The sequence below is a fragment of the Papilio xuthus genome, unplaced genomic scaffold (assembly GCF_000836235.2).
Source record: "Papilio xuthus unplaced genomic scaffold, Pxut_1.1 DF828258.1, whole genome shotgun sequence".
NCBI classification, from domain to species: domain Eukaryota; kingdom Metazoa; phylum Arthropoda; class Insecta; order Lepidoptera; family Papilionidae; genus Papilio; species Papilio xuthus.
Genome location: NW_013530391.1, coordinates 1,276,834 through 1,303,336, shown reverse-complemented (window position 1 = coordinate 1,303,336; position 26,503 = coordinate 1,276,834). Strand labels below are relative to the sequence as shown.

At 33.1% G+C, this 26,503-nt stretch overlaps 1 protein-coding gene across 1 annotated transcript in view; it reads right to left on the bottom strand.

Annotated features, from left to right (window-relative positions):
• Positions 1-1,037: 1,037 nt before the first annotated feature.
• The window catches only part of LOC106113410 (progestin and adipoQ receptor family member 4), a 38,325-nt gene continuing 12,859 nt past the window's right edge, over positions 1,038-26,503 (bottom strand). The window contains exons 2-6 of the mRNA XM_013306149.1: positions 23,018-23,242; positions 7,343-7,446; positions 7,126-7,263; positions 2,817-2,957; positions 1,038-1,648 (exon numbers count right to left, since the gene is read on the bottom strand). Of these exons, the coding sequence (XP_013161603.1) occupies positions 1,583-1,648; positions 2,817-2,957; positions 7,126-7,263; positions 7,343-7,446; positions 23,018-23,242 (674 nt within the window). The 3' untranslated portion in view covers positions 1,038-1,582. The remainder of the gene's footprint in view (positions 1,649-2,816; positions 2,958-7,125; positions 7,264-7,342; positions 7,447-23,017; positions 23,243-26,503) is intronic.

Sequence of the window (26,503 nt, the reverse complement as noted above, 5' to 3'; positions counted from 1 at the left end):
CACGTAAGCTACATGGTACACGTGGTGACATACAGGGTAACCTCGCATGGCGTGTCCGTAGCACTAAAATTGTTTATAAAACACGAATTATTGAAGTATAGTTAAACGAACATGTGTTATTTTTAACCTTTTTCGCTTATATTTTTAACATTTCATTAAAACCAAGTACTAGAGCGTCGGTGGCGCAGTGGTTAATCACCGGAATTGTAATCTACAAGTTCGCTTTCGATTCCCGTCTTGAACCAATGGTTATATCGATTTTTTACTCTCTAATAACCATTTATCCATTATTCTTACGGCGAAGAAAAACATCGTTGCAACCTGCATATCTGCAAGTAAAATTAAAGTTGTGTTAATCAACCCGCTATAAGCCATCGTGGTTGACTATGGCCTAGTCACCCTTAAAATAGGTTAGCCTCGTTCGAATACTAAGCACTAATTCAGTGCTTCTGTAATCTATATAAGCTTATCTATATTAATTTATAATTTCATCTAACGATTAACATTTAACTTACAAAGAAAAAAAATCTATGGAAAAATTTTGTCTAAATAAACATAAAATGGATAATTAACTAACTCTGATGTACTTGTATAATCACAATTTTATAATTGTACTTTATTACTAACATATTTTTAATAGCCGTATCTATCTATACGTAATTATGTAACGTCTGAAAATGATTAACGCATTTAATGTTTAAGTCATATAATAATTACGTCTTCTATTTAAATATAAAATCAATTAATGTATTACGACATGTATGTAGGCCGTTATATTGTCATCTAAGAACTCTTCACAAATTTATTTATCTATAGAACAAATAATTTACAGTAAATTTTTGACTTATGATTTATAGTGAATATTATAGAAGATACAGTTTACTTATTTATTGTAGTTTTGGTGTATTTTTCAATAAAAATAAATAGAAATATTGCATGTAAGTAATAAATAAATCTTCATGGAATCACACGTGTTTATATTATTATAAGTTTGAATTAATTTTATGACAGCTAATCAACATATCGTGGTCAGATAATAGGCCATTTTATGACTAGACATATCAATGAATATTCAACTTTTTTTAAGATATAAAAAGTTTATATTTCATGGTCTCTTTTTCAAACTATTCTATAATCTGACCACGACATGAATGAATAGATAAAATGGAATATAACATTAATATGTTTGGTTTTTTCCAGCATTTTTTTTGTATATTTTCCAAGTACAGTATGTTTGTAATCAACACTTATATGTAGATCTGACGAAATGTTTTTAAGTAAGATGACTAGACAAAATATTTTCGATATAAATTTTCCTTCTTTTCTTTCTTCTACATTTCGATTGCCCTTGCTTTGTAGTTCTGATCATTTTAAACCAATCATTGACGTAATAAATTGATTTAAGAAGTGTTATTTGAAACAATAAATTTCAAATTAAAAATAAATTAATCGTTTTGGCTAAAAACCACAATGTAGTTACTGTTTAGTCGACACTTTGTATTGTAATGTTTGTATGGTGTTAGCGTGTATGGAGGATTGTGGTAGACATCAGTGGGGGGAGGGGGGAGGACGGCGATCACCGTCAAAGATGGCGCAACGGCGCGTGGCAGTCTACACGCGACATCCACGCCAGGTCTAGTGTGGTCACCTGAAACATAGTATTATTATAAATAAAAGCGAGATAAAAGTAGTTGTTTTAATAATGAACTAAAAATTCTGACTTATCCGTTAAAAATGAAGTCTACAAAGAATCGTTACAAAAGCAAAACGAATCGCTTACATTGGAAATATAATTTGGAAGAGACAAAAATTTATTTTAAATGTTATTCAATCGTTGCAACGTAGATTTGTTACCTAAAAAATTTGGAACACAAAAATAAGGCGAAAAAACCGTCCAAAGGCCGTCTTTTGGGATAGATTTCCTTAACGTTGTGAGTTACAATACAAAATGACTTTTCGAAAATCGTCTCTCGATTAGCCGTCAAACTTGTTTGAAACTATCCATCTTTTACGTGTTTGGATAGATTTTAACAAATAAGATAGGTCACTTAACAGGTTTTGGGATTGACTTAGTTATTATTCTAGGCAAATATATTAGACGTAAATTTTATTATTTTCATTTATATAGTTATATGAAGAAGACATCGTTACATCATTTTGACTATATATTTTCTGCCGTCTTTTTTTCTTGTCTATATTAACAATGCGTTTAATCAAGTGTTGTACGTCTTCCATCCTTATGTATTTTGTTGTATATAACATCCTTGTTTGTTACTTATTGTATTGCGTTTTACTTTTGGTCTGTATTAATAACAAAGTAAACAGGAATACTCCGTGCTGTGGTTTGGTTTGGTGTTTGTGATAAATATTGTTTTCGTTTGACAGATTATTTTGCAAATGATTCATGCGGTTGTCGAATCTGATTATAAACAACTTTATTAATAATATTTATTGAACGTTATTACTTTATATCCTATCACCATTTTTTTTTATAAATAATGACGCCAACAGGGTATGTTTTGTTTTATGAATTTGTATTTTTATTTTAATTTCTGCTTGTATTTGATGTTTTATAGACTTAATTTAAAAATTTAATCTTTATCTTTAATATAAGTCTTTTCAAATATCTTGGCAGCTCTTAAGTTTGCGTGAGTCGCTGCGCAGATCATAATTTTGGCGTAGCGGGGCGTAGAGTGATGCAAGAAGAGGACAGTGCGCAGCACACCGATGGACTTGAACCCCCAAGATATTTGAAAAGACTAGTACATAGGTATTAGTCTTTTTCATACATATCAATGTATATAAGTATAACATACCTGATGCATGGAGTAGACGGCTAGGACGACGAGGACGTGCATAATATTGTGGGAATTGAGGCAGCGGTCCACAGCGCCGGGGAACCACTTCTCCGGGATATGCATCGCCCCTATCACGCCCCCGCCCAGAGATACGGCGTCCTGAAACACGTTAGGTCAAATTCATTAACACTTTCAATGCCGTTAGGATTTATACATTAGAGGAAAGTCGCTAGCGCAGGGGTAGCACTGGAATTGTAATTAATTTTATCTACTATGGGCCTTTTGTATCATATGAACTTCATTTCTAAATCTTATAACATACTAGTGTAACAATATTTATGTGCCAGTTTTACTATACTTAACCCTGCATTTTCACTGCGGAAACATCTGTATAAAAACATTTTTTATGTATATCTATTTGTCCAAATTGAGTCAGATAATAATGTGTTTTTATATCATTTCATCAATGGAATTCCACCGTTACATATTTAGATTTTCCCGATCACAATTAGGTCATAATTTACGAGATTCCCAGACCCCAGACAAGACAGAGGAAACCCAGAACACATATTGACAAATGTTTCTTGTGAAAACTCCCGATAAATATATTCTTTGAAAATGTTAAAGTTCAAATTAATTGAATTAATTATTATGATTCAATTAAATATATTTATTGGATTTGAGATTTCCAAGAACAATTAAGTTTAAATTAACAAGACTTTCCTTAATTAATCATTTATTTTGATAAATTAATTACATTTTAATTGTTTCTCAAAATTGTAGTTGTCATTTACAAGCAGACTAGCTGTCGCTCGCGACTCCGTCCGCGCGGTATAAAAAAAAACTTAACAAGTAACCTGTGTGTTCTTCCAGGTTATGTTCTACATCTATGCAAAATTTGAACAACATCCCTGAAAGATCCACTTAAATTTGGCATACGTGTAGACCATAGTCTAAAAGAACACATTGGCTACTCATTAAGTTTTTGTTAAATTTAGCGCGTATGGAGTCGCGGGCGACAGCTATACGTGAATATATTCAAATTTGATTTATTAAAGTAGGATATCCATATGCGGACTTAGAAGAAATTCTTTAGCGTCCTCTCACCTTATTAATAAAGTTATTATAGCTAATAATAAAAGAATGCAATGTAAAAATTTTAAAAACATGTGGGGATTCACAAAGTTCATGCATATCATTTGGCGCGCTGCCAACACGTGCCTCTCTCGCTTTGTGCAAACATAGAGACGATTTTTATATTTACAATAATGAAAATTTATAACAGCAACAAAGACTTTTACACTAATTGTTTCGTCTAAAAGTTTCAGCATCTGCTGTTTATTAATCCCCTTTGACAAAAAAATCCAGCCTCAGCCTCAAATGATACTGTAAACCAGAAGCGATTTGTGTAGTCAGTTGTTAGCTGAAAAATAATATAGCTCCAATTTTATCGCAGAAGACAAAAAGAAGGTCACGTTTAAAAAAAAATATAACGAATATAATCAGAGAATTAAAAGAGAACGAAATATCAAGATAGTATGGGTACCCCGGCAAATTTTTAACCGCTATAAAAACTATATTAAGACTTTGGTCTTTTTTATAAGACAAGGACCAAAGTTATTTTAGAGTATTAGAATCGAAAGCATTGTATGTTCAGCATCATTTCAATGGCGATATTTTAACATGTATATTGTTAACTAGTATAATAATAAAGCACGGTTTTCGATTGTGAACGGTTGGCAGATTTGTAACATGTCATTTGGCGTGGTGCCAACTGTGTTCAGGCCACGCCTCGTCGCTCTCTGCTTGAACTTCCCAATGTAACTTACATTTCAGACTTACGTGTGTTATATAACATTGTACTTTTATGTAACGTATAGAGGAATTATCTAACCGCATAAAGAGTTAATTGGTCACTAAGTAAGGTCTCTAGCCCTAAGTATAAATGTAATATAAGAAATCTACAGTACGGGACAGGTTTAATGACGAACTGACTGTGAGTACGCCATTTAGGGTGGATTTTATTTGGTCAAATACAATCTCATACCAATAAATATTACTATTTGCGATTTGAATAAAGTATAATACGCAAAGTTTTCCAGTTTTAACAACGAATTTGTTATGTTAATTTATCCTATACAATTTACCTTTACATAAAAAAAGGAAAACCAAAATGTTGTTTTCAAAAAATCATTTGATTATCCTGTATACAATGGAAGTATTGACGTTTTAATATTTTCCAAAATAGTTTAAGGAACAAAAACTCATATTTGGAATCCATAGTTTATTTCTATTATCCAGTTATTTACTTTTAACTGTATATTGTTATTCTGTCTAGCTTTTTAACTTGTTTAGCATTATATTAGCGAGGAATAAAAAATGGTTTTCAGTCGCAGACTGCGCTCAGGGCGGAGCGTGACGTGCCGTAAATAACACGGATCACTTGCAGTAATTCCGACATCATTCCACAATTAGGCTAATCGATTTCCATTGTCACTGACTTTACGAATAGTTCGCTTCAAAAATTATTTCAACCAGAATACAAAAGAATGTTTTACAAACTTAATAATATACCCAATAAAGCGAATAGCTTCGACCAACATCTCAAGGAGCTCTCGCTACACAGTTGGATTAAGGGCCCGATACAAAAGGCAGTTATCCTAGAAACCGCGCGTATAGTGAGAAGGTTCCTGTCTCTGTAGCCCTGACCACTGGTTGTTTGAGTCATGGGACTCCGCAGCCGGTGGTGCTCTATTTTTAATATAATATATTTTGTATAATTTTTTTATATGAAATGTAATATATTAAGAATAAAGTTAATAAATGAATAAGTGATTAGTACCCAATAAAATAAAGTTGACCATTGTCCGTACTGAATAAGATTGTACTAAAGCAATACAATCTATGTTCTCGTAGTTACGTATGGACTAGCAGTTGTCTGTGACTCCGTCTATACGGAATTGAAAAACACAATTAGTAGCCTGTGTGTTATTCCGGATTATGTTCTATATATATGTGTGCCAATTATCATCAAGATCCGTTCAGCAGTCGTGGACTTTCAAACAATTATCTATCCATCTAAATGTTCGCATTTATAATATTAGTAAGATTGTCATAAAAGATTTGTGTAACGTTCTTTTATATATTAGTCTTTATTTATTAAGTCTGTAATTATAATTTTAGTTTTCCTAAAACAAATAAAAATAAAACTTTGTAGAGTTAATAGATCAATGAGAAGGTTTTCGCTAAATACTTAAGTCTCAAAGTATATTAGACGTCTGGGAAAGTTCTAAATGGCTTACGAGTTAGTGTTTGGTTTGCGGATGTCGTTAAAATGTAACGTCTTCGGAAATACCTTTGCCCTCTTATCGTAAAACGTTAGTCTTGTAGAGTGTTTCGGTAGTCGTTCCGTTACAAGACAAAGTAAATACCAAGTTATAGGTACATACAGGTACAATCTTACTAATATTATAAATGCGAATGTTTAGACGGTTGGATGTTTGTAGGTATCTCCAGAACGGCTCAACGGATCTCACTGAAATTTGGCATGTATATAGAGCATAGACTGGATGGCACATAGGCTACTAATGTTTTTTTTTTAATTTCGTGCGGACGGAGTTGTGGGTGACAGGTTGTAAAGAAAAAAATATGAAAATATTTAAAGCTGAGTTTCACAGCTGAAATACGTGTACAAAAATATATCAGGTATTTTAAAAAGCTGTAACTAAATATTTTTTGTAAAAGTTTATCGACAATGGAAATCCACAGTTATTTATATATCGATAAACTTTTTAAACATGACTATTATTTTAAAATTCTTAAACAAACTAGTACATTATCATAGTTGTATCTATATTGTGGTGAATATTGAAGCTACGGAACACCGTTTTCCAATTAAGTTTCACAATTCATGTGTAACAAGCTTACGTGGGGCATTCAGTGGACGTGAGGGGGTTAACGTGGATATGAAATTATATTTTTTTATACCTTGTTAATATGATTCTCCTGTGGCTCTCTCATCTCTTATGTTATGATAAACATGTAGAAATTTTAATGTATTATATAACTAAATAGATACTATATAAAGAGTGTTTACTAACGAATATAAGTAATGTGTACGTCGAACTTTCCACGATTCAAATAAAAAAAAAATAGGTATAAACAGAACTCGCTGACGACATAGAAAAAAGGTCACGTATAGTTTAATTTTTGTCTAGACATCCCATTTGATTCGTCACTTGTTTCGTCGCACATTTGAGGTTTCGCGATCCCGTATAAACGCTTCAACAGTTATTACATGAATGAGGTTTTATTGTGTAAGTCTTACTTGTAAGAAGACGTGAAGTATGGCGTGTGGGTTGCCGCCTCCGAGCCTCGCAGCACGTGCACCCGCCAACAACAGCCGCATGCAGAACGGCGCGGCGAAGCATAGCCGACGCTCCCACGGCGACCACGCGCGCATTGCCTGACAAACATCGGGTTATTGATTAATTCCAGATGTTTTCTGGTCTCTGAATATTAAACATATATCATATAGGGCTTACTTTATAAAGTCCAAGCAAGCTACCGAGGCAGTAGACAGCGAGCGCGGCGTATCGCAGCGGCGCAGGCGCACAGTACACCGTCGCTGTCACCATAGGAATAGCGCCTGGAACAAAACAATATGCACATAGCATCACTCACTTATCATTGCATACTAGAGGGGAAAGGAGAAAGTTGCCATCAAAAATATAGTGGGCGCTGCTCATAGTCCTCTGCAATAATTTAAAAGGCTGGAGATGAGTTGTCTACTTTTAAAAACAGAGAACAAGAGGTAAAGAAGAAGGCTATTTTTTATTCATTCCCATTTTCATAAAACTCTAGCCTCCAGTTTATTTGTGTAATACGTGTACAGATTAAACAACTTTAGAGAATCAAATAGAGCATGTATGGTCCTTGTTCAGAAATAAAATTAGTAGGAAATAGAAGCCAAAAAATAATGTATTTATCAAGTTTCTAAACTGTTACAGCTTGAAATAATAAAAAAATTACACTATAACCTCGTACTACTGCAAAATTGATTAAAAATAAAGCAAAATGTTTAAATATTTACATCTTACAATGTTCATTTTAAGTTCTAAAGTTTGTTATACTGTAATATTATTTTTTGTTAAGTTTCTCTCGGAATAATTAACAAGTTCTTTGTTCTGGAGAAATGAACAAAGCAAAAAAGCGATTTTGAATTGTTGAAAGCGTTACTGCTACATCGAAACTGCAGCGTTGCATTTAAAATATGAATCTTGCTGAGATTTTTTATTAAACATATCTATATTAACGTCTCAATATAAGCATTTAGTTATTACCAATTTGTAATTTATAACTTTTTTCTAAAGTTCTACTTTTAAGAAACGTTAGAGTAAAAGACGGGATTTATAAATTTTTTTACTTTCAATCAGGCAAATTTTCTGATGCATCTTTGCATCTCTTGTCAAGTTAAACCGACTTTACCACATGATACGATTAAAAACCCATAAAATAAACATTTCTTCGAACAACGAGTGCAAATCAATTTTCCTTATAAAGTTCAATTAATCGACAGTAAAATGTTTCCTTCTTTACTTTCGTTTATAAAACAAAGTGTACTTTTTATAAATAAAAAATGACAGAAATGTTTTGCTAATGCTTCACGCTGCTGCTGCTAACGGCGATGCCATTTTAAGAAAATGGCCGTTTTTTTGCTTGAAATTTTTCGGACTTGCTGATAATAATTAAAATTAAAAAATTGTGACTACGTAGCTAGAATTTGCTGTAAATATTAGTAGATCAAATTCCTATTAATTTATTTTCTCCTTGAAAAAAAAATCAATATTTGATTTATGTGTGCATGTTACCTCAGGTCATAGCTGATATAAAACTAATAATAATATCATTATTTGTAAATGAGTTGTGTGTTAATGATATTTTATCATTGTATCATTACACAACGATTTAATGATACAGATGCGTGCTAACGACAGCTCGTATTAGCCGCGTAATGAGCACTTTATCACGCGATACGATACTTTCAGAAACCCATTGCTATTTTTATTAATATTCCATTCGTATATAATTAATAATTGACTCGATATTTATTATTGAATAGTTTATTTTAAAGCAGCTTATTATAAAAGTATTCAGATATCTCGTCGGTTGTAACTTTGCGTGAGTCGCTGTGCAGAATACAATGTTAAGTGTAGTGGAACGTTGCGGGATGCGGGAGGACATGGCGCAGCGCGCTGATGACCTTGAGCCGGCAAGATGTGTGAAAAGAATTATACAAAGTTGGTCAAAACGAACATCAGTTATGGGCACTAACATCGTAGATCTCGGCTGAATCCCACTTATATACAATCGCGTTATAATTAAATTTATATCTTTATAAATACTTCCAGTTAACACTAAGCTTTTTACTGATAATTTAAAACTTAAAATAATATCCGTGTATACGAATTTGGCCACACTTTAACATAAATGTCAAAGATATTAACGGATAAATGTTATGGAGTAAACCTAAATGTAAAAAACAGGATTTTTTACTTATATTAATTATAACATAGCAAAATACCAACGAAATGACCTTTTGTTTTTTAACGTGTTTACGTATTCGGAAAATCCCGTACAAAATGCACAAAACTAGTGTGATTTAGTTAGTTTTGTTGATGGCATACATTTTCATGTAAAATGCTATTATTGTTAATGATTGTTTGAAAAAACTAATTTGTAAAGTCTCTAGAGACATATTATTAAAAAAAGCGAAATAGAAATAATTTTGAAATACATCTGCATAAAATGTAAGCACGGTACAAGTAAAGGGTTAAGTTTTAAAAAGTCGCTGCGAAGGCGCTCGACCTAATTGCATTCATGTTCAAATGGCCGCGTATTTCTGGAACACTTTTAATGTAAATGCGATTTTGACTTTTTTTTTAATGTTTTTAATATTTTAAATCTGGGTTACGACGACTGTTAAAATAATTTTTTCGTATTTTAATTTGTTATAAATAATATTTAAAGCATACATTTACAAAATATTACAACTCTTACATTATTTTTCTATTTATTTATAAATGTTTTTAGATATCTTTGCGGATCTAGGTCGCTGCGCAGACCACCATTTTAGATGTAGGTGGGAGTGCACTGTGCAGCGCGCCGAGGATCTAGAGCCGCCAAGATATATGAAAAGAGTTATACAAAAAAATGAGTTCACTAAATTAGACCATTGCGTGTTTTAAAAATATGTTTTTAACACGTAAATCGTGTCGATTTATATTTATTGTATTGTTGATTTGTAATAAAATGACAGTGTTAATATTAAATGTCGTAGTTGAAGCAAAATAAAATGTAAGCATATTCTGGCGTAGTCGGGCGGTATTATGGGCCCCGAGTGTACAGCTTTAATATGCAAGCGCGCAATCACAGAGCAAATATTTCTCGCTCTTTATTGACATTGCAATGCTAATAAACAATGATGTATATTTTACATAGTATATATATGAAAATAACATATTACTAACTAGTTTATTCAAGTTCTAAGTAGTTTATTGCGAAATTATCTCAGTTTACTACAACTGTAAATTTTTTATTAAAATAGTAGCAGATTTTTTTTTAAATTTACTAATATTTCTTGTACCATTCCAACTAAGTTCTACACTTTTTGGACATAGTTTACGACAATAGTCAAATGTCGGGATTCGAACCCCCGATCTCATGATCGGAAGTCCGTACCCTTTACCATATAGCCATGGGCGCTAAGTATATGTTGTTAGAGATGAATATTTTTATCTTTGAAAAATTAAAGCAAGAAAAGAAAATTAAAAGGTTTCAATGTGAATGATTTTCAAGAAAAGAAAAGTAATCAACGTAGGAAATAAAAGCAAAATAATTGGCACAAGGAAAATGTCAAGAGTGTATTCAAGGGGTTCGTTAGGGGTAGGGGTAGTTGCAGGAGGAGTATAAGTGTTGAAAACGTGCTGCTTAATCTTTGCACTAATTACTGCCGACTTGACCTAAAACAAATGTTTCACTAATTGACGTTTACCAGATTTTTTAATCACCGAACCCGTAAACGTCTAAAGACCGAATCGACTGTATTCAGACAGAATTACTGAAATTATAATTTAACTAGCCGACGCCTGCGACTCCGGCCACCCGATATAAAAATAAACGTAATTAGTAGCCTGTGTTCTTCTAGACTATGTTCTATATGTGTGCCAAATTTCATCGAGATCCGTTCAGCCGTTCTGGAGATACCTTTAAACAAACACCCATCCAAACATTCGCATTTATTATATTAGTAAAGTAATTAGTATGAGTATGAAGTATGAAATGTTTCAAACTTGGATTTTGGCCTCAGAAACTCACGATTAATGGAATAATAGCAATTACGTTGGTACTGCAAATGCACAATAATCAGACGTCATTTAATCGAGAGCCGCACTATTCAGAGCTGGATTGCAATCCATTGATTGAGAAAATACGACGAAGTCGGTAATTAAACCCGACTACTGCTGAGAGCCGAGCTATCGATTGTAGTACTGAATGAGTTTCATACTCGTATATTTTGGATACAGCAATTACATGCAATAATTGTCAATTGAAACGAGAAAATATCGGTATGCCTTTAACTTTAATCGGATTTAATTATTTAGTAAATATTTTTTTAATGTCTTGGTAAACATTAATTATTGAATTCAAAGTATGAATTTGTGACCAACGTATTTTCTTTTAGATAATAAATATTAATAAATTGTTATTAATAACACATTATTTATTGTAGGATTAACCAGTTACCACCAAACTGTGGGTCAGGAAATTACTATACAGTTTTGGTTTTCCTTCCACAGGTCCTAAATTTTTAGTGTTCCGTACCTTGAATGGAAGAAGCGGAAGCCACATCGTCCTGAACGATGAAATTTATACCAAAAACTCAGGTCTACCGTCCGTTGGAGCTGCGAAAAAGTCAAAATTCTAAGCCAACGCAATCAAAAGATACAGCCGTTTATGCCGTAAATTTTCGACACTCGCAAGGGAATCAAAACCTACAGAGTACCCTTGAACTCAGATTCTTAAAATTTGATACGAACCAACGACAATAAAACAAATTTTAGCACAGATAAAGGAAAAATTGGGAAAATTGAAAATTTTAACTTTTAAACCAACAAGTTTATATGGAACACTCGGTGCGCGAGTCCGACTCGCACTTGGCCTTTTATTTTAACCTAGCCTATCAAGTTATGTAGACAGGTTTACCTCATTGCAACATACACCACATAATTTATGCCCCATCATTGTTTTCATCCAGGTTTAACGATGCAGTTCTGACATCAATTTAGATTCTCTTAATAATTCTTTAGTTTTATCAATCTTTATGTTATAAGCAATTTAAAATATTGAACATGGTCTGGCACACACATAGGCTACTAATTAAGTTTTTCTTAATTCCGCTCGGGCGAAGTCGCGGGCGACAGCTAGTAATAATATTTTCCTTTGGCGCTCTAAGCCACCCTAGGATATACAATATACTTATCAAATAATTAAAGAGTTATAGCTTTGTTTATTATTCCATGTAGGTACTTATGTCCCGCAGACATGAAAAGAAAAATCAAAAATTATAAAAAGTCAAAAAATAATACCAAAGCAAAATGTATATAATATACATAGAATCAAATACATTTTAAACATAATTCTTATACTCAATATAGTGTTCGTCCGGACTATGTTTTACATCTATGCCAACTTTCAGTGAGATATACATACAGCCGTTTTGGAGATACCTTCAAACAAACATCCATTTTATCTAAATATTCGCATTTATAATATTAGTAAAATAAATACGTAATTTCTTGATATGAACGTTAAACCTGTAGGTTTTACCCTAATCACATTTTTTATTAAACTTTAGAGCGTGTTATATTTTTCCTTAACCCAGGAAAAAGTTTTTTTTATGCCGCAAGCACGTGGCACATGGTCGTAACACGCGCGCACGAAATACGACAACCTCACGTGACAATCAATCGGGAAACCCTGCATTAATCAGTGTAAACAAAGTTAGTATTAACTCGTTCGTAAAACCAACTAGCATGTCTGACGGTACCGAGATTTATTTTTAATACTAGTTGTCGCCCGCGAGTCCGTCCACGTGAGATAAAAACGAAATTAGTAATTTATGTGGTCTTTCGGACTATGTTCTACATCTATGCCAATTTTCGGCGAGATCCTTACAACCGTTCTGGAGATACCTTCAGATAAATCTATCCACACATCCAAAAATTCGCATTTATATAATAATATTAGTACGATAGGAAGTAAGACATTAGAATTAAAATTATTTTTAAAATCACTAGCTGTTGAAAGACTCTACTTATTTTTGTCGATTTGAAAGCTTTTTCATCTGAAAATGCGTTTGCAGCATTGTACAAATTAATCCTTTCTTTCCTCTTGTAAGAAGCTTACGAGGAAGCTGGGAGGAAGTGATATGTCATAACAAGAGGCTTTGCTGTGAAGACGGTTACGATGTTAGTATGTACTTAGTTGGTAATGGTCCACGGTCGCGTTGTCTTCACACAACGTTCTCGACTCGCTGTTATGACTTTTTAACGATATATTTAATATTATGAAGTGGTTATGAGGTATATATTTATGTGATATTATTTAACATAGTATATAACTAACACCAATTAACTTATTATATAAAAATTTTTAATTATCAGCTTAACTCGAGTGTATTTCCGTCTACGTGCCAACCTACTTTTAAGACCGTCGGTGGTCCTGGGTCTGAAACTATTCGGTACCTAGACCGAAATACGAGTTAATTAAGCCGTGATCTTTAATTAATGTTAACTAACAATATGCCAAAAAATTGTTTCAACTACAGTAAATCTACAATTTTAAAAGCACCTTTTTGACACACAAGCTGCACTTTGACTATATTCAGTAACCAGCTACTTAAATAGAACAAATGACACAAAAATCTTCTTAATTTAATCGGATTTAACTTTTATAACTATGAACGCTTTAATGAATCGTTCGTTTCTTAATGATTATTCAATTAGATGACAAAAACATTAACTATATCAGGGAGGTTTGAAATATAGCAGCGTAAAGGTTAAATGAATGCTTCTATGTAGCTGAAAACATAAAACAGATGTATTTTATCCACAAAACACGCCAATGCCAGTGCCGATCATGACATTAAGATATGAAATAAATCAATAGCTACATTCGTATTTCACACAATCTCTGCGAAATAGACCATAAAAAGCTCAGGGTCGTTTGTGCTAACCTTTCTGTACAGGGAGTAATCAATCATCGTCACAGGAGCGAGCTAATTGCCAGTGATTCAGCGATTCATTTTATATAAATTTCGTTGCTTTTCATTAGTCACGTATGAGTAATTCTAGAACAATACTGCGAAAGTCGACCGCAACTGAAAGGAACCGTTTTCTTCACGTTTGATTTGGTTACTTGCCGTGCACCTAACTGCTAGGTTACCAGGTTCATATAAAAATTAGGTTCGCTTCGATTCTGGTTCTTTTTCTAGTGTAACCTAAAGGCACCTAATAACTACATAACAAAATCTGCGCTTGATAAAACCATATTCTTATAATTGATGTTTTTAAAGATTCGGGCTGAATTAGACGATTTTTAGGCTCAATGAAAATCGTTTCAATCTGCAAGTTTAAGGTAGTATAAATGTATTCATATATCTCCGTGGCTCTTAACTTTGTGCGAATCGCTGCGCAGCACATTGATGATACTGAGCCGCCAAGATATTTTAAAATTGTTATACCTACAATAGTAATTATTGACTTATCAAGATTTAAATTTGAAAGAATAAGCTGGTAATTATGAGATAAAAGGTAAGTAAATTATTTGTAGTTTTTGGATGAAAATTTAGTACAAAATGAACAATAGAAAAATCGTTGGCAAATACCGTAACAGTATGAATGAACGTTGAATAGAAACATGGGTTCCCCTGCGACCATCGCCGCGCCGCCGTGTCTCTCAACTAGGTCACCTTGTTCCATTATTGTTTGCTTCTCTTCATATCCATTAAGTCTACTTGTTCTCTTTTCAATAGAGATCAATTTCATCAAAATACTTAAGTAATCTGTAAGAATAAACGTCAGTTTCTGAGACTAAAATCTCTATATAAAACATATTGTCATCCCAGTCATTATCTTTGACAAAACAGAGATAACAATATTATGTTATAAACGGGAATTTTGGTGAGAAAAACCCACCGTTAATGATGTAACATGTGGTCAATTCAATTAAGTTAGATTTCATTATTTTGTTATATCTTTAGCAACCTGGTCTAAGTTTGATCGTGTAGACAGAGAATCTAGAAATAAAGTCCACATTGCTACAACGCAAACTTAAACCTTTATTTAATTTTCTTAAATATAAAGGAAAAACAGTCAAAAAATTGTTATGGATTGTGACCTAAATATTATAAGTGCGTTTTGACAATGTTAGTAATGTAAAAATGCGTCGTACGTTAGTAAATTCTTAAGTGGTTATTACTAGGTCACATTGTTACCGCACCGCGACTCTCATTTGCCACATTTTTTTAATTCTATGCAGAATCGCCCACAAACAATAAGCGTTTCATTGAATTAATGAAGCGTCACAAATGTTTGAGATTATAATTTTTTGATACAATATTTACATAATAGAAATTATTTTTATTCTAGAAAGAGTAACCAAAGAAGGTTTGAATCCTCATCCAAAATAGAGAGTCTATCTTACTTCGATTGTTTGGATGTAGAAATGGAAGGATAATTATAAGAAGGTATCTCCAGAACGGCTGGATCTTGCTGAAACTTAGCATAGATGTAGGGTATAGCCTGGAAGAACACATGGATTAGTGCGAAAGTTTTTTCAATTCCGTGCGGCCGGAGTCGAGAGTGGCAGCTGGTTAGATGTATATTAGTGAAGTTTACCAATAGACGTCCAATATAAATCTTGCTTTTCTTACTAATATTATAAATGCGCATGTTTAGATGGATGGATGTTTGTCTGAAGGTATCTCCATAACGGCTGATCGGATCTCGATAAAATTTGGCATACACATAGAACAAAGTTTGGAAAAACAGATAAGCTACTTATTAATTTAATTCCGCGTAGACGGAGTCGTTGGCTACAGCTAGTAAATAATAATATATATGTCGTGTCCGTGAGTTTGTAAGCACGTGCTCTATGTGATTAAATTCTACGTTAATGGCACACTGAGCGGTGAACAATTCATTGCATTACACAACATTCACGAGCAGCGGCTTTTAGCCCAAACTTATTGACCTAATAAACTTGTTTCCTCGCTTCTAATGGTGTTCCCTTAAAATAAACAATGTTCTTACTTAAGCTTAAGTGTGTTTCGTTTTGCTTGTTAGACTTTTTTATGTTTGGAGCGTTCGTGGCTCAAGGGTTAAGGACTTGATTTGTAATCTGCAGATCATGAGTTCGAATCCCGCTATGTAGCAATGTGTTCATCGATTTTTTATTTACATATGTAAATTTATCCGACGTTCTTATAGTGAAGGAAAACATCGTGATGCAACCTACACATATCTGCGAAATTTAAAGATATGCGTGAAGTCAACCCGCATTGGGCCAGCGTGGTTGACTATGGCCTAGTGACAGTAACTTAGTGTTGGCTCCAAGCCCCTCAGTGGGGACTTGTAGTGGGCTGATGATGAAAAATGCTTCCTTTGTTGGGGAGCTACATTATCCCTGGGAGACATACTGGCATAGGCTATATTTATTACTAGATTTTTTATTCGCTGACGAAGTCGTGGGTATATGAATAGAAACTAAGCTTTTACTCTGTGGTACATTTTTTATCAAACACGGTAACTCCCGTGGTTTGTTTAGTCATATTAATCCTCAGAACTTCCTACGCTAGCAAATTTTCCTATTAATCATTTGTGGTCATAGACATGAAGGAACTTTGTATTATTTTGGGTTGACCCATTACCAAAAAGGTAATTTCTGCTAAAAATATATTTCTCTATTTCCTTGATTTTGGTAAGCCGATCACTGATAAAACATATTAAAATGTATTATTTATAGAAATATTAGCTGTCGCTCGCGATTTCGTCCGCGCTTAATTAAAAAAATTAAATTGCAGCCTATGCGTTCTTCCAGACTATGTTCTACATCTATGTTATATTTGAGCGAGATCCATGCAGTCGTTCTGGAGATGTTCATCTTGTAATAATCATCCCTCCGTACAACCAAACATTCGTATTATTAATATTAGTAACAAGTAAGATATAATTCAATGTTAGTAAAATTAAATAAAATAATTAAAATCAAGTGTTACTAAATTGTGCAAATGAGACTTAAGATTTATCAATCTTAGATAAGAATAGTGAGATGACGTCAGAGATCGGACATTCCGGAAATACATTTTTCGATCAGACTGTTACATAAAAGCCTTTTGTTTGAACCTATTCGTGTTATTTCTATACGTACGGTGACCCAATTTTATAAATATCCATGTCATGATAAAACTTTAGAAACCAAGACCCGCTATGCAACGTCGATTCTCGCTTGGTCTTTTTTATTTCTATTCTCCTACTAAAAACCATAGCGTGATATTAAATCTTTACTAACTTATTTACTTACTCCGCTGGCGCATCGACTCAAAGTGAGTCTTGGGCTACGACACAAGAGATCGCCAAAGTCGCCTGTCTTGCGCCTTTACTACTCCTTACTAATATAAATGCGAAAGTAACTATGTCTGTCTGACTGTCCCACATCACTACGGCGTCCCCCCGTAGCGCGGAGTATGCATAAAGCATTCCCCTTTGAAAAAAAAAGTGTTGAAAATTTGTATGGAAGTATCGTCATTTCTTCTCTTCTCTTCTCAGCTCTGTTCTTAGATCTCTTGTTAGTGTTCTTCTTAGAGTAACTTAGGCTACGTTTATTTTAGAAGAATTCTTTTGTTTTAGAAAAAGAAATTAATGTTGCAATGTCCAAGTACTGTCCAGTACCGCGCGCAACTCAAAGACAGTATTTCACGCACGAAGTCGCGGGCACAGCTAGTATGTATCATTTCTTAATTAGTCTATTATGAAATGCTAAAAAAAATTTACAAATGCAACTAGCTGTCGCCCGCGACTCCGTCCGCGCGGGATTAAAAATAGATATTGGCCGATTCTCAGACCTACTCAATATGCTCACAAAATTTCATGAGAATCGGTCAAGCCGTTTCGGAGGATTATGGGAACGAAAATTGTGACACGATAATTTTATATATAAGATAAATATAATAGTTTCTCAGATAAAGTCACAATAATCTTTATTTTTATACTTGCATTGTAAAAGCAGCTTGATATTGATATTAAGCTAGATTTAAAATACATTTCCACTAAAGCGAAGATAAGACAGAATACAAGATAAATCAATCGCATTATTTATAATCTACGTAGCATTTCCCGCTTCAAAGGAAACAACGTTACCGGTGTGATGGAAAATTTTATTTAGAAAAGATGTTAAAGAACGTTTCCGGAGCGAAGAAAGCCGCGAAATAAAGGCAACTTTGTAAAGAACACATTGCGAGTGAACTTTTTAATACAAGTATAAAACTCGTTTTCACAGCTTCGGCTGTTAAGGTCGAAAGACTTTATTTATTTAGTTTATCGATTTGAAGTTTTACTGTCTAATGTTATAAGTTACTTTTAAGTATTTTAACTTAGGGTATTTTAGGCTCAGTGGGGCGTCGCGGTGGCAAGTTACGATCCCGTGGCATCCCACCTCATGGCTATGAGGGAACAAAGAGGTTTAGAGGGTTTGCTCGCATTCGGGGAGAGAATCCCATAACTACCGTGCCTTCCTCGAGGCACGTAGTATGCCTAAAGCATTGCCCTCTGAAAAAAAAAGTGTATTTTAGGCTGAGGGCAATAGATTATTTAGAGTCTTAAGAAGTTTTTTAAAAGTGATACAAGTAAATTTATCGTTAAATTAAAAAATCGAATTACCTGTACTCTCTTTAAATCAGAATATTGTTAGTATTGGAGCATAAATTTTAACATGCGATAAACAAGTTGTTTTTATTTCATGTTCCACGTGCGAGGGCATTAAAAGCAAATCTGAAGCGCACTTAACGAGTATACAGAACCCCGACACGTAACGCAACTCTGAGTATACTTGCCCCCAATTAGCATGCGATTTAATGACCACTTCGATTGATTGACCTCCTACAGAGCACTTGCATAAGTTCCAAAATAAAAAATTGCAAATTTTCAGATATGAATACCTTATTCATCAATCATGAAACGTAGACGTGACTTAGTTATTTACTTTCCAAGTAGTTTAAGTTATTTGTTTAATGTTTATTTCGGTACATATTCTTTGATAATTCCTTGTTTTTGTTTAAGAAATGTATCTTATAATAGATGGCCGTAACGATTTTACACAGGAGGATTTTTATTTAAAAAAAATTGATAACGATATTAAATATAATTTTACTCAGGGATAATGTAACATCCTGTATATGTATTTAAGTTCCGAGTATTACATAACACTATCCGTGAAGGTAATCTTGCATCGTACGATCGGCTTTATTTCCGGCACACGGCTCTGTTAAATACAGCCTCAATTTACTGTAACGAACTACTATTGGAGTTTTAAAACGAAACTTTTAATGATGCACTTCATAGTTTAGATCGAATTCGCAAAATGTTGTTTAGTTGTAGCGAGTTTCTCAGAACTTAGCTGATTAAATCTTAAATTTTGGTAACCTTAGTACTATTAGGAAGAAAATCCAACACTGTACCGGTTTATCGGCGCAACACTAGTCCAATTAAAATATCAACGCTTATGTCCCCTCACTAATCGACCAGGGGGGTTAGACAAAGTGCATTCGCTTCGATGCGATTCCATTAGTAATTTTAAAATGAATGAAATTGACGCGCGACAATCAAGTGACTTAACGAAAGTTGTATACATTTTTGAAGTTCGCCATGGAATCGCCTCGAAGCGAATGCATTTATCTAACCCCGCTGAAACTTGACTTGGTAACGAAAGCGCACAATTCGCTCCAAATTGTTCCAACTAATATTGTCCAAAAGTACATTTATGGATGTGTTTAATAGATTTTATTCCCAAGTCTTATTCTTGGTTTGTAGTGAAGAATAAAAATAAATATATGCATGTATCTTGTTATCCAAGTGTGAAAACATATTTCCAGATTCAGAGATAAAGTTGAGAGCAAAAGCACTATTCAGAACTTTATGTTATAGTTTGCGAAAATGAGTTTTCATAACTTAGATGTATTCTAGAATTTAGATACGTATTTGTATTTTGTTACTATTGTGGATATTTTGTTATTTAATCTACGTAAATGTATCAATCTCATTTTGTTTGTCTTTGAAATAGGATTTAGGGTGTAAGGGAGATCTTGTTTGTGCCATCTAATAATATTGAAGCTTAGTTAAAATATTTAAACTAAAGAATAATATTATTATTTCAAAAACCCTCTGAAAAAAACTTATAATTATGATAACATATTGTTAATATTTTCTTAAATATGTAATTTAAAACAACGACATACAATTTCGCATCCAAAATACTAAATTTAACTTATCAAAATCGGTTAGCAAACATTCAAACGGCCAGCTTTGCTGACTGACAAAATGGGATCACGTCGACCCTTCCCAGAATATGTGGACTAATTTCATATGGAAAAGGGTTCAGGGAGAAATTCTAAAATCTCCGCCTACGTATCTGCTATATTATTAAAAAGGTTTGCACAAACTTATTTGCTATGTATTTTGTATTATACAAAAAAGATTGAATATTTTAAATTACATTTTTAAGGTCGTAACTGTAAATCTTATATCTTTAAATGAGCAATTCTTGTATATATATGGGGGGTTTCGGGGGCGATAAATCGATCTAGCTAGGAATCATTTTTAGAAAATGTCATTTTATTCGTGTTTTATCGATAATCAACTAAAACATAAACTTAACTTTTTCTATCGGTAAGATCGAAAAATATTATTCATATTTCATCATTTTATTAGTAATTCGTACTTAAATATAATTTCCAAAAAACACAATTAAAAAAAAAATACCGAGCAAAGCTCATCTAGGTACTTGTTATAAGAAACAATACATTGGAAATTAGTATACTCGTTATAGTATTTGTTCATTTCGAAAGTCATGAAACCTTTTTCTTTACATTATAATTTGTTTTGTAATTCAAAAGAAAGGTTGTCGTTTGGGTCTCTTTCTTGAGATTTAAAAAAAAAATAATAAAACTATTCAACAATTATTAAAGTTTATGCAAATTAATTGTATAAAAAAGTGATTAATTTCCGTTTTTATCTAAATATATAGTGGATACAAAAAAATGAAAGCGTTATTTAAAGTGAAGCCAAATCGGATTGCCGCAACATCCGACATCTGCTCCTCATTTCAAATTTATGAGATGAGATCGCTTCACTTCGAATAACAAAATGTTAAATTATATTACTTATATTTTATATTAAACGGTAAACGTGTAACTTTACTTAGAAATTTGTATGTTGAAAATATAACATCTAAATATACTTTGTTTGTAAATGAACAAAGATTATTTAAACTCGATTTTCGTACTTTCATTTTTGCGAACGTAAAGTAAATAAAATACTAGGTAACTACTAACATCTCATTTCTGAACAAACATAAACGACGAATTGTTAGCTATTGCCTATTTAAATATTACTTACTTTTTAATTTTTCCTATCTTATTACTATTAAATTATAATTACTAATCTTCCTTCTTACTAATTTATCTAAATTACTTAACTAAATCTTCACAATACGTTTTATGTTCCTTTTTGAACGAAATAATTCGTTGTATCTACGGATCTATAGACAAAGTGATACAACCGCCAACAACTTAACACAATGTTTGCCATTAAAGTTTTAATGTACTAATTAAAGTTACCATGTCTTTGTTGATGCCGACATCAAAGTAATTGCATTATTCATGTTGCGATGTAACTTGAAAGTCTTTGCAGTTCTCGCGCTGATACTTTCAGTTTAAAGCGACTAGGTTAATGCTAATGTACTTGCTCCAAAGAAAAGTAATGGAAGAAGACTGTTTACTTTGTAGATAATAAAACATTATCTGAGCTCTGAAGTTAAAAGTATACCACGTGGAAGAGATCAACGTAAAATGCGACTTGTCTTTTTAAAGTATAGAGCGTCGGTGGCTCTGGAGTCAAGCCCTTGACTTACAATCAGCAGGTCCTGGGTTCGAATCCCGCCATGTACCAATGTCTTTCGATTTCCGATTTGCATATGTACATTTATCCGACGTTCTTACGGTGAAGGAAAACATCGTGATGCAACCTGCACATGTCTGAGAAGAACTTCAAAGATATGTGTGAAGTCAACCAGCCCTCACTGGGTCAGCTTGGTTGACTATGGCCTAGTCACCCCTAACTTAGGCTCCGAGCCCCTCGGTGGGGACATATAGTGAGGTGATGATGATCATGATTTAAAGTATCAGATATTTAAATCTGTTTGAGTCTATTTTAAATAAAAGTGCAAAAATTGTGTCAAATTATTCCTAATTTCAATAAATTAACTTACCATTAACGACATTTAATATAAAAAACGGAGGTATAAAACTTGTTTTAATGAAATTTGAAAATGTGAAAATTGCTTATGCAATTTTTCATTGAAAACTCTCGGAAATGTGTCAAGTTTACCTGCATAAAGATAAACCCATGTCGGTAAATTGTTGGAGATTTTACTTTATGAAACCGGTGCTTCAGTAAAAGTAAGCTAAGCTTACAACGTACGACACTGGAGAGTCAAAGTGAGAGGTCAAGTGATACGATGTGCGCACACTTGCATTTTTGATGTTACCTTGTTCTACTGCAAACTTTTGTCGCTCGAATTGGAACGTAGGTATTAGGTAACGCCTGCGGTGAAAGAATTGCAATGGTGTGGAATTGAAAAATAGATCGCTGGACTAAGTAGGAGCTTTCCTAGTTAAGTAAAACCATAAGGTTTTGTAGTTACTGACCTAATTTTACCTTTTTAAGTAATGTTTCTGCGCATTACATATTATTATAGTGTACATTAAACATAATAACCGACGCAGATGTTTCAGTAAACTCTTCAAGCGTTACTTTTCTTAATGTTTCTTATATCTAAGGTACTATTTTACTTATGTTCTTAAATTTTTGTTAGCAAACACTCACCAATACTCTGGCTGACCCATATCCCGAGCATGTCCAGCTGCAGCAGGCGGTGGTAAAGGCCTGCACCGCTAGTGTGGTTCATGAAGAGATGGTAAAGGAAGGAGCCGCACCAGGGCGCCAGTGCGCCCAGCAGGTGGCACAGTGAGAGGAACCACGCCGCCCCGCCCCCGCCGCCCCATGGCAGCAGCCCCGGCAGCACCACCAAAATATACACCAGGGATACACCTGTACACAAATAATACATTAAATTGTTGGTATCCTGGTACTTCAAAATAGAGTTAGCACTTAAGATATGCATCTATGTCAGCTTAAGAATGTAAACTTCGATAGTATTTAGTTTTCAACAGCAGCAAAAAAAATTAAGTAATTTTAGAAGTTAATTGAAATAGGCAAATCCTATATTTAATTTGTTTTATATAACATACAAGACTAGGTCTTAAAATTGGTTAGTTTGCGTGGCTTACATTGCGTGAACAAGGGCAGAGGTAATTTGTAGACCCTTCGTCTAAGGAAGCCGACGTTGCGCCTTAATTTTACTTCACAACATGGAATAACTGACGCGAGGTAACACAGGGATATTGTGATACATTAAGCAAATACAGAAGAAATGTTCTGATTAGTAGTTTGGTTTTACTTTTGTTTTTAGGTATTATATTTTCCGTAAAAAAAACTTACTTATGTAAGAAACGTATGACACTTTGTTACCCTCGTATCATAAAGACGATGGCGGCGATGCAGCATAATTAAACGCGAGTGTTCAATATAGATGCGCACAGTCCGTTCGACGGACGACATTCGACTGCCAAATGCCGCACCCCCCTCCAAATTCACTTTATTTTTTCTATTCAAAAACTACTAACTATTTTTACATCTACCTTGGTATAATTTAATAGTTTACAGATAACAAATCGTAGTTATGAAATTAATATACAACATAAGAAAAAGAAAATAAACAAAATGAAATAAGTTAAATTACAAAATATATTGAGCTTTTAAATTCTATCGTCAAGATACTTTATCTAATTCTAATTGGTTTAGTATAAAGAAAAATAAAAGTACTCTTCATAATTCATTACCATAATTCTTTGAAAATGCTTCTGAACAAAGTTCTTTTTTATTTTGCAAAAACATTTTTTAATCTGGACTACCACCGCAAAAGGTTCATTGAACAACGCCGCGCTTAAGCATGTCTTAAATTTATTGATGTAACAAACTACATTTGTAGGGTTTCCCCGATCATTAATAAAGTGGGTACAGACCCTTCTTTAGAAACCCTCTGTCGACCATTTTAAGCCTTATGATATACGACTTCATTCGAACAACGTTAATGTTAGATTTTTGTTACAAATATAATAAAAAATGTTATAGCGCCTTTGTTTCGAAACACGCAAATTTTAAATTGTGTTCATTTATTTTCTGTATACGTAATCGAGTCCCAATAATATCTAACTAGCTTAATTTCTAGTATATAGTAGTCTGTTCTAATGGTAATAGTCAAATTACTTATTTAGTTAACTATAGTAATTTTACAGTACGTGAAATATCAAATATTGAGATGGAAATCCTAGATTTAGTAGGCTTTCTAAGACAACTTTATTACGAAACAATTCTGTTATAAGAAATCATTCCTGACTAATGTTTATTAGTCATTAATGGTAGTTTAGTTGGCTATTTAGCTAATATAATCGATCGAGCGCACGTGCTAACAATGAGACGTGTCCGCTCTGAAAGCCGGTGTTTATGGCATTTAATATTTATAGCATTTGTATTACGTTCTATGGAATGTGCCAACTACAATGCAACCAGTATTTTCTCTGATCTAAAAAAATGGAAGTGATTAACTTTTGCTTCGTTCCGATTTAAACGCGCTTGGTATACCGTGACAGTATATACTATTTATATTATTAGTTCAGTTCACACCACCGCTCCAAACCGCAACTATCAGCGCCAAAATGATGATAATCAAATAGGCACAAAATGTTACGTCTTATAGCCAGTCCATTTATAAGTATTTTAAGGGAGTAAATTCGTTATTCTTTTTTTAATAAGGGATAGTATTAAAGATCAAAATAAAATGCTATTTGAGAAAATCTTTTTTTAAAAGCATATACGTTAAAACTGGAACACGCTTTAATTAAAATACGTGAATAGAAAAAAGTTACAAGCACAATTACAGTGAACTTGAATACTTAAGTATTCAGTTGGGGGTCGCGAATGGATAGGGGGTGTTTAAGTCTCGCGCCTCGCGGCCCGCTTTGCTATTTTTTTCCCGGCCCGCTGCAGCCCTGCCTCGTAAGCGACGTACGTGACTTGATAGCAAATTGTTATAACGATCCTCAAGCTTTATACAATCGCTTTTAGCAAATTTTATTTAAAATAACTATTAAATATATTTAACTGGCGCGTGCTTTTACTATTCAAAAATAATTTCTACATTTTGTGTAGATATTCAACCATAAATTATTTTCACTTACAAAAACAATTAAGGTGACACCGCATCGCGAAGTCGCTTAGCGACTACAATCGCTAGGTTTCAAAGACTTTTTGCTTGTACGAAGGGTCTTAAAAGGTTCCGGTTTCGGCTAGATTTTAAAACAGTATGTATCCAATTATTACAATTATACAAAAAAAAATCTTTTCACTTTATGACAGTTGTATAGCGGATGCCATTTCGTATTTAATTTTCATCTCAGCATACTTTCTTATTGTTCCAAGAAAAGATGCAATTGTTACACAATTCCAAACAATTGTTGATTCAAGACATTTTATATCTGTCTGTCTGTAGCAGAGTGTGGTGGATTTGTCGTAAATAATAGCGGTGAACAATTTAACTCGGAGCCAGAATACTACGGACGCTAACATTACTTACAGCAAAGACAAACTGTGTTCAAATGGATTTGATTCAAAAGTCGTTTATGTTTTTTTTTATGTTTTCAGTTCTCTCTATTAATGCGTGACTAATTCATTGTTTTATTTTACTTTCACTAGACATGTACAAATCAACTTTGAACCACTTTAAAAGATCATTTTCATGTCACAAAATATTTGCTTTTATAATATAAATACGATGCAATTGTCTTTTTTAATAATCACATTGTTAGCCGTCTTTTGGTATAGAAATATAGTTATAACATTAAAAAGAAAATCTATAACAAAATTTACTATAATAAGTTAATGGTTTATGGCCAATTTACCTAAATTTTTACACAAACAGTACTTTACTTATAAATAATTTTCTTTTCAAGAAGATATCTTATAGTTAGGTAAAATTAACTTAGCAAAACAAGTAAAAAATAAAAAGGTTCAAAGAATAGACAAGTTTTATACGATCTAATTTGTTACTTGTACCTTCAAGTCATTTTGAACAAAATACATTAGGTATAAGAATAGATTTTAAGGTCAAAGCGTCTGCTTCGGTATTAGGCTTGACTGAAATCGTAAATATATTATCCATGTAACAAATTACGTATAAATAAAGAGAAATAA